This window comes from Canariomyces notabilis (genome assembly GCF_033297395.1).
Source record: "Canariomyces notabilis strain CBS 508.74 unplaced genomic scaffold N656scaffold_38, whole genome shotgun sequence".
Classification (NCBI taxonomy): Eukaryota; Fungi; Ascomycota; class Sordariomycetes; order Sordariales; family Chaetomiaceae; genus Canariomyces; species Canariomyces notabilis.
In genome coordinates this window covers 136966-151695 of record NW_027041860.1, presented here as the reverse complement: position 1 = coordinate 151695, position 14730 = coordinate 136966, and the positions used below count along the sequence as shown (strand labels likewise).

Genomic DNA, 14730 nt, shown 5'->3' with positions numbered 1-14730 from the left:
ACGGTGTAAGTGGACAATTTTCCGAATCGGGAAAGTGATCGACAGGGCCGATCACCGAGCCGATCGACGGCTCTGGCGGGCCGCGATGCCAAGCTGGAGATCCCCAGATCCATGTCATCAACATCGTAACCACCAGGTTTTCTGTGAATTTGAAGGCCATGGCCATCAGATGCACAGGTTAGCAACCAGCAAACCTCCACAGGGCAGGGCCGTGTGGGCCATACTGTGTGGCAGGGCATGTGCATGCCATGTGGGTGGAAGGATTCGGTCTTTTCGGCCGAATGTTCCACCAATCACTTCTCGTTGGGCATTGACCCGAGTACCCGAAGGGCCAGGGTGCCAAGGCCGTCGACGGCAACGTGCGGATATCGCGGCGGGTACTGGAAGCTGGAAGATGAGATGGTGTGTTCCACTGCAGTGCACGTGGTGGAAAGGGTCCTGGCTCAAGTTAGGGTATTTGCGAGGGACGATTGAAGAACTTGAAGACTGGAGCTTCATGTCACGGTCACTCTGCGGCTTCAGGAGTTCAAGACACATACTTACCCCTTACCCAGTACTCACCTTCTGCGACCCAACACATATTGACATAACAGATTGATAGCATCATCGACAATGAGGTTCCGTGATGGTAGGTTCTACCCCCATTTCTCAGAGCAAGAGCTAACAAGCGAAAATAGGACAATGGCTGGTGGCCGAGGGCGTGCGGATCGAGTACGCCGAGGAGGTGTACCGCATCACGCCGACGGCCTCGGGCAAGGGAATCAGCCTCCTGTGTCCAACACGCAAGGTCATGACACGGGGCGACACGTTGAATCTCAGCACCCTCAGCATTGTAAGTGGCAGATGATGCCGATCCAGTTCAGCATCACATGACATAAGGTCTCTAATGCCGCAATGCCCAGGACATCGAGGCTGCGTTTGACGGTGTTATCTCAGTCGAGACAACGCATTGGCAGGGCGCCCTCCGCCGCGGCCCCGATTTTGAGCTGTACCCCGCCGGACGGCCCGAGGTCGATGCCAAAGTGTCAACGACCGAGCACGGCACCACGCTGTCGTCCGGCAGTCTTTCGGCCACCGTCAGCGGCAAGCCACACGATTTTGCCATCTCATTCCACCCAACCAACAACGCCAAAAAGTCGCTGACCACGCTCCTCAACCGGTCCGTCGGCCTAGCCTACACGCCTGCGCCGAGCACGCCTATGCAGATCGCCGACATGCGCAACTTCAAGCACTACATCTTCACCCAGACCACGCTGGGCGTCGGCGAGTCCGTCCACGGCCTCGGTGAACGCTTCGGGCCCTTCAACAAGGTCGGACAGAAAGTCGACCTGTGGAACGCCGACGGCGGCACGTCGTCGGACCAGGCGTACAAGAACGTCAGTTTCTGGATGAGCTCGCGCGGCTACGGCGTATTTATCGACACGCCCGAGCGCGTCGAGCTCGAGATTGGCAGCGAGCGCTGCTGCCGTGTGCAAACGAGTGTGGAGGGCCAACGCCTGCGCTGGTTCCTCATCTACGGCCCCACCCCGCGCGACGTGCTCCGCAGGTATGCGGTCTTGACGGGGCTTCCCGGAAAAGTGCCAGCCTGGTCATTTGGCTTGTGGCTCAGCACGTCGTTCACCACGTCGTACGACGAGAAGACGGTCAACTCGTTCCTGGCCGGCATGAAGGCGCGCGATATACCTGTTGAGGTGTTCCACTTTGACTGCTTCTGGCTCAAGGCGTTTCAGTGGTGCGACTTTGAGTTTGACCAGGAAATGTTCCCGGATCCGAAAGGGCAGATTTCCCGTCTCAAGGCCGACGGCGTCGTGAAAAAGGTGTGCGTTTGGACCAACCCGTACCTCGGCCAGGCCTCGCCCGTGTTCGCTGAGGCCGCGGAAAAGGGGTACCTCCTCAAGCGCAAAAACGGGGATGTATTCCAGTGGGACCTGTGGCAGACGGGGATGGGGATTGTCGACTTCACCAATCCGGCCGCGTGCGACTGGTTCGTCAAGTGCATGGAAAAGCTGTTTGACACGGGCGTCGACTGCATCAAGACCGATTTTGGTGAGCGCATCCCGTCTGAAGACGTGCAGTGGTTCGACCACTCGGTCGATCCCAAGAAAATGCACAACCACTACGCCTTCATCTACAACAAGCTTGTCTACGAAGCCCTGCAAAAGCGCTACGGCGCTAACGAGGCCGTGCTCTTCGCCCGCAGCGCCACGGCGGGGACGCAGCGGTTCCCCCTGACCTGGGGCGGCGACTGTGAGTCGACCCCCGAGGCCATGGCCGAGTCGCTTCGCGGCGGCCTGTCGCTGGGCCTGTCAGGCTTCGCCTTTTGGAGCGTCGACATTGGCGGGTTCGAAGGATACCCCCCGCCCTGGATCTACAAGCGCTGGGTGGCGTTTGGTCTTCTCTGCTCCCACTCGCGCCTGCACGGGTCCAACTCATACCGCGTGCCCTGGACCGTCGACGACGATGATACGTCTGAAGAGGGCTGCTCGGCCACGCTGCGCAAGTGGACGCATCTCAAGGCCCGCCTCATGCCCTACCTCTTCTCCCAGGCCCTGGAATGTGTGCGCGACGGCCTGCCGCTGAGCCTGCGGGCTATGTGTATTGAGTTTCCGGACGACCCGACGGCGTGGACGCTCGACAGGCAGTTTATGCTGGGTGATAGTCTGCTGGTGGCGCCCGTGTTTGAGGAGGACGGCACGGTGCAGTTCTACCTCCCTGCGGGCAAGTGGACGAACTTTTTCACTGGGGAGGTGAAAGCTGGTTCGGCGTGGTACACGGAGACCCACTCGTTTGCTACGCTGCCGCTCTATGTGCGGCCTAACACGCTGTTGGTGCTGGGCAAGGAGGGCGAGACGAGGACGGTCTACGACTACACGGGCGAGGTGGAGGTCAGGAGCTACTTTGCTGGTGAGGGTGCCAAGGCGGTGTTGGTGGACAGTGAGGGCAAGACGGCGGGCGTGTTGGAGGTGAAGAACGGGGAAATTACGGGAAAGGAGGCGCTGAAGGGTGGTTGTGAGATCAAGGTTGTAAGCGAATAGGGGGTCGGTGGACTCGGGGTGCAGCACCACTGCTTAGTAGTAGGCTGAAAGTGAGGAGAGGACTACTAGTACTGTCTAGTAGTAATTACATGCCGCCCAGGACGGAGATAAAAACGGCACATAGGCACCTAGCTTACCACACTATCACTAATGGATATCTCAAGAGGGGGTATGCTGTGACTGGACGAAGGCGGACACAGAAGTGTGTAGCCCTCATAGTAGCACGCATTATGACCCCGAACATCAAGGTCACGCGTGACTACCCGCATGACGAGTGCAATGCCTAGCGGAACAAGTCCGGCCTGTCCTTAAGCTTGAGCTGGATGCAGAGCAAGCTCATCTGCATGCCAAGGCTGGCGCCGATGCTCTGGATGGCCCGCTATCGGTAGAACTTGGTGTGTCAAGTCCGTGTCAGTTGGTCTCTTTCGGGCTACAATCCGGAGGGATATGGGAGCATAGCACCATAGCTATTAGCGAGGCGAGGTCAGCACCGTCTCTACTAAGTACATGTCGATAAGGGGTTTTATTGTTAAGGTAGACGTCCCAGAGACTCCATCTCCAAGTAAGAGCTCACCCGCAGGAGGATGCTACAGACCGGGAACATCAAGGTAGAGGAGTCGTGCTAGATGAGGGGGTATGGTGGTCATCTCGCCGGCCACACCTGTGTCGAGGAGGTGTGAACAGCTGCTAATTACATGTAGTAGTAGTAGTAGCGTAAAGGCGGCGGGGTAAGATAGGGAGTCGCCCGGCCCAGGGTTATGATGGACGAGGGAAGGTTCCTAGACTTCCAATGCCATAACGGAAAGGTAAAAGACCGGATATTATCAGGCCACCGAAGCAGACTCTGATGACAATGGCGTAGAACCTGAAGCCTCATAGTGTTGATCAACCTGGCAGCACTTCTGGCCTCGGAAACCGCGGTACTACAAATTATCTCTCAGCCTGGGAACTTGGTGGTCAAACAGCTTGTGGAAACAGTGGGAACTGGAGCCTGGTAGGATTGTGACCAGAAGCAGTAATCATATTGATGGCTGCGTTAGCTTCAGTTTTCTGCCACTCGCCGGGCACCTCCCGGTCGATGAGATGAAGCAGGCGACAATGTGTGACGAGAAACACGGCTCGTGGGGGGGGGGGGGGGGGGGGGGGGGGGGTTACTTCAAGGTTTGGGCACTTGGGTTGCACTATCTCCGCTGTGGCGTCCGGGAGGTTTTGCGGTTGGCGGCTCGGAGTTGATGCGGCGGCATGCGGCGCGGCGGCGCAGCGGTTGACGGGAGTACATAACATGAGGCACATTATAAGTACAGAGTTCTCTGTGCATGTCTGATGCACGCGTGGCCATGCTGCAAGCCGCTGGCCTGTGCAATGCCTCATCGTCACAACACACAGGAAAACGGCGGGGGAATTTTGAACAAGTTGAAGAGGTGGTTGATCATGGCCCAAGAGGGTGCTAGCCAGGCAGAGGAATGCGTTAAGTCTTGCAGTAACCTTCCAATAATGTAAGTGACGGCATGTAAGTGATGAACCAGGGCCTCTGCATATGTGCGCCAAGTGGTTAGCACCTCGTCCTATTTGGGACAGCCACAGATAGTGGTACAATACCTATTACTAGATAGATAGTGGTTACTATGCCCTTGAAACACTGAGCAAGGCTCTGCCCATCACTGATTCTTTCCGGATAGTCGCGGTTAAGGAGGGGGGACACCTGTGTGTGACTGGGTCTAAGTCAAACTCCAGAGATGCAGTGATCTTGCAGTATCAGATTTGACTCAAGCCCATTCAGGCGGAAAAGGGACTCTGAACTCGGGACTCGGGAGGGGCGGAATCAACTTGCATGTGGAGATCTCGGAGCAAAGATTAATCAGTAAGAAGTGAACAATGTAGGAAAAAAGGGGTAAAGAAATGACTAAAAATCGGGTATGGGGTAACCAGACTACCGAAGCAGACAACCCCTTACATCCACAAGCCTCTGTCCAGTCAGCAATGGTGTTCCCGTTGAGGCTCCTATTACCCGGCTTACATGGTAGAAGCCGGGGACGAAACCGGTGACTTAATTCCCTGGTCTCAATGCCTCCGCCGAGCAGCCCGGGCTGCCTATCTTGTCCAACTGTTGGCTGTATCCGTTAGTTTGACCCATGGCCCCGGGACCAATATTGACGAGGGATGAATGTGGAATGCTACCCGACACTTACGCAAGCAGTAACAAAGCCGTCGCTCGTTTCAGAATGCCCATGCCCATTGGCCGCGACGCCAACATCACAAACGTCAAACTCCTCTCGGGCCATGCCGACATGAGCTGAAAGGAAGCTGCCAAGACCCAAGATACCTTATGCCACGCCCGTCAAATGCAAGCCATCAGAGAGCTCAAGGATCATCCCTCGTGCAGGCGTTCCTCTTCCGCCGTGCCAACCCGTTTGTCCTCAGTGCCCACTCTCGGGATAACCCAGTCCATCAGGCTGGTGGGACTGTTGGACCAGAATGGGGGACGATAACGTTGATCTTGAGCAGTCCAGTTGGCACATATATGGTGGCCGCATTATCGCTAGCGGGGCAGATGGACAGCCGGGCTGGGAGGATGTAACTAAGTAGCGGTTCATGTTGTCCCCCACACCGGATAGCAGTCACCGCGCACTGCGAAGCTGGCTACTCTCTTCGAGTTGTGTCCACAGCACAACTTGAACTTCAACGACAAGCACCAATGCATCGTCCACAGCCAGAACCTGTCCGAGAGGGCAAGCTGCGGGCTGCCTGTGACCGATGCCATGACCTGAAGAACCGCTGCGTGAGGATCGGGGGCATCGACAGTCGCTGCGACAGGTGTGAGAGGCTGGACATTGACTGCGTCTATCGCAATGCGTCGCGGATGGGTCGTCCTAAGGGGCAGAGAAGGACATCGACATCATCCCTGTTTTCCTCGCGTCGGTCAGGGGACGTTGCTCAAGCTCACAGGAGGGTGGCCAGCAGCGTTAGCACGGGCAGCGACAACATGCCCGAGATGATGTCGGCTGTTGTGGTGGGCTCTGAGACGGATCCCAGTACAAGCACCAGCACCAGCACCAGCACCAGCACCAGCACCCATAGCGGCAGCATAACCCTCATCGACTCACCGGCCGAGGTCATGAGTCTCTTGATTTCCCCGGAACCGTTGGCCTCGCCAGGTAGGTAGTGAGACTTTCGCCCTCCAGCCTCCAATGTGAAACAAAACTGCAGCTGACAGATAAGGGGGAGTCAACACAGGGATGCAGCCACCGGGTCCAGACCTAGACTGGAGCATGGACTTCAGTCTCCAGACCAGCAGCATTCCATGCCATGATCCTTTCTTTTCAGACGAGAACCCCGGGTCACCGCCCCCTGAACAGCCAGCTCAGGCAGAAAACACCTCGCTGGGGGGCCATACCACTAACATGGACATCTGCGGCGGCGGGCCCCAGCACCCCGAGACGTCTCCAACCACAGCCGACAGACTTGTCGAGTTGCAGACCCAACTGCACCGCCTGCTGTCGGTTGCCCATGATGATCATTCGGGATTCGACTATGTCCAGGAGGGACTAGAAGCGGCCAAGACCTTCCTGGGCGTCCTGCAGACCAGCCTGGCCTCACTGAACGATTATTGTCCCGATGCAGCGAAAGTCCCCGCACCGTCGGTGAGCTACATTGCCGTCCAGCAGTCTCTGGTGTGCTACTCGTATGTGCTGCTACTGCTGGACCGCGTCGTCGGCGTGTTAACTGGCAGTGGTCCCCCTGTTGCACATACATGTGCCGGAACTTCATCATACATGTATACCCCTAGCCCGTTGGGTGAATCGCCAGCCGTCACTGCGCTGAGCCTGGGAGTGTTCAACCTCGCTTCGCAGCCCGCGCTCAACGTCGAGATGGTGTTGCACCTCGTGCTTCGCATGGTTCAACGTCTGCGGAAAATGATTCACCTGCTCGCGTCAGGGTGCAAGGACCTTGCTGGTGTGTTGGACCGTCCGGGCCGGATACCCGCGTCATCGGCGTCAGGGGGGGAGATGCATGTCTCGGCGGTGGAGGCTGATAGAGGATCATCAAAGAAGGCAAACGGAACCCCCGTGTCGATAGCTGTCATGTCGTATGCCGTATCGGATTTTATTGTGGAGAGGGAGAATGCTCTGGTTGGGAGGCTGGCACGGTTGGCAAACAGTAGCGGTCCAGACTGAACATGAAGATCAAGTTAGGTACTACTATTAGACCAGAAGTTCTACATGTATGTACAAGATGGCAGCGGAGAAGTTTGAGACGGGTAGAAGAGGGCGTCCCCCCTATTTATGTTGGCAAGATGTAACATGACAATAGGGACACAACCCAACCCAACATGAACCCAACCACCTGCACCTTTGTCCAACAACAGTCCTGTCGAGCATTGCACTGCAAACGACGCTGTGTCGGGGTTCGGGGTTGCTAAGTCCCGGCCTGTATTCCGACTGCGGGAGCAGCCCAGAGACACGCCAACCAACTGTTCATTGAATGGGGGCCTCCTATCTTCCGAAAGGGGCGTGTGGCAGCCCAGCCACAGTGGCCTGGTCCTTCCTCATCGATGTGGGTGCATGTATGGCTGTGGTGGGAAAGTCGCCGGTCATGCAGACGTGCAGCAACACAGGCGACGTGGAGCGGTAGGTGATTTAGGGGGTGTAGTGAAAAGACACCAGTCACTAATAAGGGGTAAGCATCGAGCCAACCTGGGACTCGCAGCAACCTGTGACCATAACCGTGATCAGGGACCTTCCAAACTCGTCTAACCACACCGTTGTCCAGTTTACACTGGTGACTTTTAGAGATGCAGCCAACCTTCTCACGAATTCCACCAGACTCTAAACCCGCCCATGCCATGACATTGTTAGCCAACAACCCCGTCGATCACCGTAACCCCCGGCCGCTGCCAGCCATCCTATGCCTCCACGGGTACGGCACTAACGGGTCCATCCTGCGCTACCGTACGTACTACATAACCTCCCTTACATTCACCTGCCCCGTTTTCAATCCTTCAAATTCCTGGACCATGCACATTGCCTCAGCTTGCAACATGAACATGAAGCAGCACCAGCACCAGCACCCCAACCCCTGAGCCACCCCCAGCACACATACACCGACAACATCAAATAACTAGCAAACATAGTACTAACCACATAATGTAAAACAAGCAGAACTACGGCACATCCTCCCGCACCTCTCGCCACACTTCCGCTTCCTCTTCCCCAACGCGCCCTTCCCTGTCGACCAGCCCGGCCCAGGCGCGACACTCGCAGTCCATGACGACCTGAACCTGAACGGACCCTTCCTGCGCTGGCACAACCCAGACCCAACTCTAGCCCTGGCCCTGGGCGTGTCTCAGGCGCAAATATCCGCTGAGCGGGAGGCGGTGCGAAACCTACTGGTAAGCATCCTTCACAATAATACTATTACTGGTAGTGATGGGGGTGACGAAAGTGCTGGTGGTGGTGATGGAGGGGGAGGGGAGGTTGTTGGCATCCTCGCCTTCAGCCAGGGCGTGTGTCTGGGCACGGCAGTTTGCTTGGATCCGGAGCTGAGTAAGGGGGTTAGGTTTGCGGTGTTTGTGTGCGGGTTGTTTCCTGTTGCTGAACTGCATGTTGGGGATGAAGACGGAAAGGGGGATGGGGTGGGAAAGGGGAAGGTTGAAATACCCTGTATTCATGTCCGTGGGAGAAGGGATCCATGGCGGGGACAGGGGGTAAAGTTGTATGAGAAGTATTTTGTTGGGGAGCGGGCGAGGAGGGTGGTGGAGTTTGAAGGCGCGCATGAGGTGCCCAGTCGGCCGGAGGATGCTGCGAGGGTGGTGGAGGAGATTTTGCGGGTTTGGAAAGCTGTTGGAGGGAAGGTATGATGCCGTATTGAGTCTGCGTGACTGGCAATCTTGGTCATGTTTTTGAGTTTGATATGCGGAGCTTGGTTGAACTTGTCACTCTGGTGATGTCCACGAGGCGCGTGGTATTATGTGGTATAAAGTGGGTGAGTACCAGTAGTGCATGGATGATGGACCTGAGTGACTGAGTCGTCCAAGTTCCAACCAGGACGGGCCGCAGGCAAATCGAGAGGGCATGCAACCATGATTTAGCAACATTGTGCTAGCAACTTGAAGATACTTTGACACAAGTGCAGTCTTAATAATAGAAGACGGAAAAGATGAAAGACCTGGGCTTTGCATGGCTTGCTACATCCTATCACTTCTTCGGCCCTATTTGCCCCTGATCCACTTTAAATTTATACGCCATGTATCCGGTGTAAATGTCCAGGTTGCCCCATAGCGACTTCCTGTGCATCCACTCGGGATGATTGACAGCATCGGGCCACTCGGACTGCTCAAACGAGATGGCGCCGTGGCGGGGGACGGTGCCCTCGCCCTGGCTCCGCTTGAGATTCAGGGGCCCTGCATCCGCGGTTAGAGACATGATGTAAATAGGATTGCGTTCTGCAAAACTCACCGTTCGTCTCTTCACTCCACGTATGCACACGAAGAGCGTCCTGGTCCGTGTATACCTCCAATGTCAATCCCGAGTATGGCGACGAGAGAACCGCCACCGGCTTGTCCCGCCTGCTGATGTCGGCGTACTTGTGCGCAATTGCAAACGTCTGGTCATACGCTGACTCCATGGCGTCGGGGTTCTTGCTCAGCATGTCCCTGATCATCTTCGGCCCAGACCATAAGTCATGCTCTGTCCCTCTTCTGTTGCTTAGCAAGTTACCCGTCGGGATACCGAGCTCGTCAAAGTCAAACCGCATCCCGGACAGGGGCAAGTGGAGGGTGTAGTCGAGAACAGACGCCACGGTCCCGTTTTTCGTCGTCCTTCTCAACCCATCGAGGTTGAAAAAGGCCTGCTGAGCCATGTTGATGGGCCCGCCCGGCATCAGCAACGGGGTCACTCCATACCCGATGTGCCATTCGTAAGGGGTGACGGTGTGCGTCAGGCAGCCGACAAACAGGCCGGGGAAGCCGTTCTTGCCCTTGTCAAACATGACAAACGTGATGCTGTCCTTCTCGTTGGATGGGACAGCCCAGTCAAGCCGACCCCAGCCCTTGCTCCCACCGTTGAACGTAGCAAGGCCGCTGTTGGCGTTGGCCCAGACACGTTGGATAATACCGTCGGCCTCGTAGCCGGCGCCGCTGATGTAGCCCGCATACCGGCCTGTAATGCATCGGATCTTCCTCAGTGTAAGTTCCCCCATACAGGTTAACTAGGCCAACCCACCGATGATGCCGTTCAAGTACGGATTCGACTGGGTGTCAGGGTACATGTCGGCGTGGTCGAGGCCGAGCACAACATCGATTTTGTCACCGTTCTTGTCCTTCACCCACAGATTGGTGACGGCAGCTCCGTGGTTGGTGAAGGCGATCTTGATGCCCTCTGACTCGATGGTGTATTTCCCCTCATCGTTTACCGGCCACAGGGCCGTGAGGGCGGTAAAGGGGCTGCCACCTTTCCATACCGCCTTTGCGGTGGCCAGAACGCCAGCCGTGAGTTTGCGGAGTTCGACCATTGCACGCAGGAGAATTAGGGTCGCGAGTGCAGAACTCAGGCCACTAGAAAGGGGTAAAGCAATCTGAGTGACCTACTATGCAGAGCTTCATTTGGCAGATGCTACTAGTACTACCTAGTATGGAGATGCGGTCTCCTGAGGCTCTGTACCCCCCCCCCCCCCCTATTCGGCAATCCGAACTCCGGAATAATGAAGGCCGGCTGTAAACCGGGAACCGGGTCTGCAGGACCGGGCACCGGCGACTTTTACTCACCCAGAGTGCATGAACGGTTGGACCGGCGACATTCTTCTTCGGAGGATATCGCGGCACAGGTGATTCACACACGGGTAGAGTTGGCTTAGTACCTGTTCGTAGGGTTGCAGGCGTGCTAAGAGATACTAGTACTAGTACCTGCACTCGCTGCATGCATCCATGTAAGAGAGCAGCTAGAGTACGCGTGTACCATAGGGAACTAACACAGTGCCTAGGTAGATGTTGAGAAAAAAAAGCCCACCCCTTACCCCCTAGCCTTACCCCAGTACACGTTCACGAATGGTGCAGCGTCCTTAGCCTCACCTGCATGCCCTCCAGCGACTTCTTGAACGGTGCAGGCAGCAACCTCCCCGCCGTCTCCAAATTCACCACCTCAATCTCAAACTCCCTCACCAGCGCCGCCACAAGACAAGCCATCATAGCCCTGGCATAGTCCTTACCAATGCACGTCCCCGGCCCGGCGCCAAACGACATGAAGGCATACGCATTCGCCGCACCACCATTGGTCTCCCGGCCCACACCCATCCATCGGTCCGGGTTAAACTCCTCTGCATCATGCCCCCACAGCTCCTTGCTCCGATTAAACACCTCAACCGGCGTCAACAACGTAGCCCCCCTGGGAATCGGCACGCCAAGAAGCGATGTGTCACGCTCAGCGACGCGCGGGCTGAGCGGGACAAAGGGGTAGTAGCGGATGACTTCGTTGCAGACGGCGCTTAGGTAGGGAAGGGATTGCAGGTTCCGGAGCAGTGCGGCGCCCGACAAACCAGACGTCCCGTTGAGTTGTGCGGGATCGAGACACTCGTTGATCTCGTCGCGCAGCCGGGCTTGGATCTCGGGCCGCCGGCACATCTCGTAAATGGCCCACTCCACGGCCGCCGCTGTTGAGTTGGGCCCTGCCGTCAAAAACAGCATGGCGTTGTCGATCAGCTCCTCGGACGGGAACACGCCGCTTTTTAGAGAGATGTGCGTAATGTCCCGCCCGGAGCCTTCTCCTTCCCCTTCCCGTTGTTCATTGGAGCCCCTTTTTGCCGTGTCCGCGCGGAATTCAGTTTCCTTCCTGCCCACGGCCTGCGTGACCGAGTTGCGAATCTGCTCGAGTGCTTTACCCGTCGGGGACTTCATGAGGAGCGGGCTGAGCACTTTCAGCAGCGGGCGCACGTCGACGTAGGTCATGATAAAGTTGGCCCACTGCACCAGTCGACCGTTCATGCGGCCCAGGATCCCAACGAGCTTGTCGCGCGTGCCCGCAGCGGGTTTGTCCAGCGTTTGAAAGTCGTGGCCGAGCACGATCAACCCGAAAATGTCCCACATGGTTCGCCGGAGGTAGTCCCGGATGTCAACGGTGTGGTGCGGATCAGGGTTGGCCTGCAGCTCGCGCCTGATTAGGCGGGTCATGTGGTCCGACCTGCCCCAGATGGTTGGCATGATGGATCGGATGTGGGCTACTGTGAATGCCGGCCGGAGGTGCTTTCGAAATGCCTGGGGTCTGTCAGTCGTCTAGGTACACGGATCTACCCTTTGAAATAGAACGGTCCCTACCTTGTGCCCATGTGGGCTCAAGAAACTAAACCTGCTCCCTGTGAGCCTGTGCATCAGGTACTGCACGTTCTTGGGATGGCCAAAGTCGTCCGGCTTCAGAGTGAGCATCTCCTTGATCGCCTCTGTCTTGGTGACGACCAGCGCTTCCTTGCTGAGCGCATCGTAGAACCGCATCAGCCCGTTGTTTGGGACTGTTTCGGCGGCATTCCGAACATCGTCCCAGGCGTACTCGGGGAAAAATTGCTTCCTGTTTCCGTACCTGAGTGTCCGCCCCTGAAGTACATACAGCGTTCCAGTCAGCTTGCGTCTCTACCGGAATCACGACTTATACGCACAGGTGGTGTGGGAAGCTGCCGGAATGGCGTGAAATATCTGGGATACAGGACCATCCCGTAGAAGGCCCAGATTACCAACGCCCCAAACTCTGCAACAAGAAAAGTGATGACGGTGACAAAGCCATGGTTGCGGTGGCTGACGTATTGGACGACAGCTGCTATCCAAGTGCATATCCAGAGGGGCAGCCAGACTCCGAGAAAGTCAGGCATGGTTGCTGATGCTTGGAATTTGAAAATCTCACGTCTGAAAATCTGCCAAAGTCTAAGGGAGGGGATGATGTTGACAGCAGTTCCAGAGAGTCGGGTCCCCGGGAGCAACAGGGAAAACTCAACTGCAAACAATGTGAGTAGAAGCACGGTGAGATACCTAAAAAGGCAACTGGCAAGGCCGGCAGCCTTTCATACGGACTTACTACGCACAATACAGTCATCCTTAGAACTGTTGCGGGGATAGACTTGGTGTACTAAATGGTAGTCGCCGGACCGGCCACTTTTCGAAATCCGATCATGATCTGGGTGAACCATCTATGAGTAATGGCCCAATCAGACGGGATATGCTGGGAACTTTGGAAATCTCCCACTACCTGTATCTTACACGACTCAGTCCATGATTTCGACTGCCGTGCCCGTTCACCTATATGCCGCCATAGCTCACACGCAGACTCCCCATCACGCCTGCAGCTTGACCCTCGAACCCCTTGTATGCCTATCACTCTTAGCTATGGCAACAGTCAGCACAACACTTGCACCCAAGCAACGAGCCATCGTAGGACTCGAGGACGGCACGCTTGTCCTTTCCCACGACGTCAACGTTCCCGAACTCGATAATGACCTCGTGCTTGTCCGCACCAAAGCCGTCGGGCTGAACCCCATCGACACCAAAATGAAGGGCCACCTAGCGGCACCCGGCTGCATCGCCGGCATAGACTTCGCAGGCGAGGTAGTCGCCGTCGGGTCCAATTCAACCCACATCAAGATCGGGGATCGCGTCTGTGGCGCCGTCATCGGCTACCACAAGCAGAAACCCGACATTGGAGCGTTTGCCGAGGTTGTAGCCGCTACGGGGACAGGCCTGTTGAAAATCCCCGAAGGCGTCTCCTACGAGCAGGCCGCGTCCCTGGGTTGCGCCGTCTCAACCATCGGGCTTGCCCTTTTCAAATCGCTTAATGTCCCCGGAAATCCAACGTCCCCCGCTGCGAAACCCGTGGATGTCCTTGTCTACGGCGGCAGCACTACGACCGGCACCATGGCAATCCAGCTGCTCAAGATGTACGAAAGCATGACTTTCACGAACTAATAGTATCAATTAACGCAACAGCTGCCAGGTCCGGCCTGAACCCCATAACAGTCTGCTCCCCCACCAACTTCCCCCTCGCCACCTCCTACGGCGCCACCGCCGTCTTCGACTACCACTCTCCAACCTCCAACATAGCCTCCATCCGCAAGCACACGCGCAACTCGCTCAAGTACGCCCTCGACTGCGTCTCGACCCCCGAGACAATGGAGTTCTGCTACAAATGCCTGGGTCGGACCGGAGGGAAGTATACAGCGCTAGAACCCTACGCTAAAGCTTTGCACACGCGCCCGCGGACTGTGGTGCCGGATTGGGTGCTGGGTCCCGCCGTGCTGGGCGAGGCCGTGGGCTGGCCTGCCCCTTTTTGGAGGGATGAGGATCAGGCGCTGCGCGGGTTCGGGGTCGACTGGTTTGGTACAGTGCAAGCGCTGTTGGATGAGGGGAGGATTAGGACGCATCCGGTCAGGGTTGTGGAGGGCGGGTTGGAGGGCGTGACGGATGGGTTGGAGATGCTAAGAAAGAAGCAGGTGTCGGGGTGCAAACTTGTTTGCGCTTTGAGTTGAGAAGTGGGCAAGGGGGAATGTCATTCAGTAGCAGTAGCAGAAGCAGTGTCTATGGATTGAGAAGCTTTTCTAATTCAGTGAGAATGTCTCGATGTTAGAGGTGTTCGGTTACCGCCCGGGCTTTTCACAGACCCTAAGTTAATATTTACCAAGGTATCCCGTCAGCACCTACAGAGTCCTCTGCGTTCCTCCCAACGTG

General features: G+C 56.6%; 6 protein-coding genes across 6 annotated transcripts; 4 read left to right on the top strand and 2 right to left on the bottom strand.

Annotated features, from left to right (window-relative positions):
- Positions 1-426: 426 nt before the first annotated feature.
- On the top strand, positions 427-3257 carry N656DRAFT_762774 (glycoside hydrolase family 31 protein). Its single transcript, XM_064813274.1, has 3 exons — positions 427-628; positions 678-832; positions 903-3257. Exons 1-3 carry the CDS (start codon positions 613-615, stop codon positions 3033-3035), a joined length of 2304 nt encoding a protein of 767 aa, XP_064665363.1. The 5' UTR covers positions 427-612; the 3' UTR covers positions 3036-3257.
- A 2473-nt stretch (positions 3258-5730) lies between these two features.
- N656DRAFT_849157 (uncharacterized protein) lies at positions 5731-7396 on the top strand (the record flags this gene model as incomplete). Its single annotated transcript, XM_064819328.1, has 2 exons — positions 5731-6190; positions 6270-7396. The coding sequence occupies 2 exons, from the start codon at positions 5731-5733 to the stop codon at positions 7208-7210; spliced, it is 1401 nt and encodes a 466-aa protein (XP_064665362.1). The 3' UTR covers positions 7211-7396.
- A 431-nt stretch (positions 7397-7827) lies between these two features.
- On the top strand, positions 7828-8892 carry N656DRAFT_802391 (uncharacterized protein; the record flags this gene model as incomplete). Its single annotated transcript, XM_064818236.1, has 2 exons — positions 7828-7984; positions 8195-8892. 2 exons carry the CDS (start codon positions 7828-7830, stop codon positions 8890-8892), a joined length of 855 nt encoding a protein of 284 aa, XP_064665361.1.
- A 323-nt stretch (positions 8893-9215) lies between these two features.
- N656DRAFT_762769 (galactose mutarotase-like protein) lies at positions 9216-10556 on the bottom strand. The gene is made up of 3 exons (XM_064813273.1): positions 10256-10556; positions 9491-10192; positions 9216-9435 (listed from the first exon to the last, which is right to left on the bottom strand). Exons 1-3 carry the CDS (start codon positions 10542-10544, stop codon positions 9230-9232), a joined length of 1197 nt encoding a protein of 398 aa, XP_064665360.1. The 5' UTR covers positions 10545-10556; the 3' UTR covers positions 9216-9229.
- A 514-nt stretch (positions 10557-11070) lies between these two features.
- On the bottom strand, positions 11071-13117 carry N656DRAFT_762767 (cytochrome P450; the record flags this gene model as incomplete). The annotated part of the gene is made up of 4 exons (XM_064813272.1): positions 13095-13117; positions 12675-13006; positions 12340-12612; positions 11071-12279 (listed from the first exon to the last, which is right to left on the bottom strand). Exons 2-4 carry the CDS (start codon positions 12882-12884, stop codon positions 11071-11073), a joined length of 1692 nt encoding a protein of 563 aa, XP_064665359.1. The 5' UTR covers positions 12885-13006; positions 13095-13117.
- Positions 13118-13395: 278 nt separating this feature from the next.
- N656DRAFT_719471 (putative zinc-binding dehydrogenase family oxidoreductase) lies at positions 13396-14531 on the top strand (the record flags this gene model as incomplete). Its single annotated transcript, XM_064812369.1, has 2 exons — positions 13396-13943; positions 14000-14531. The coding sequence occupies 2 exons, from the start codon at positions 13396-13398 to the stop codon at positions 14529-14531; spliced, it is 1080 nt and encodes a 359-aa protein (XP_064665358.1).
- Between the last annotated feature and the right edge of the window lie 199 nt (positions 14532-14730).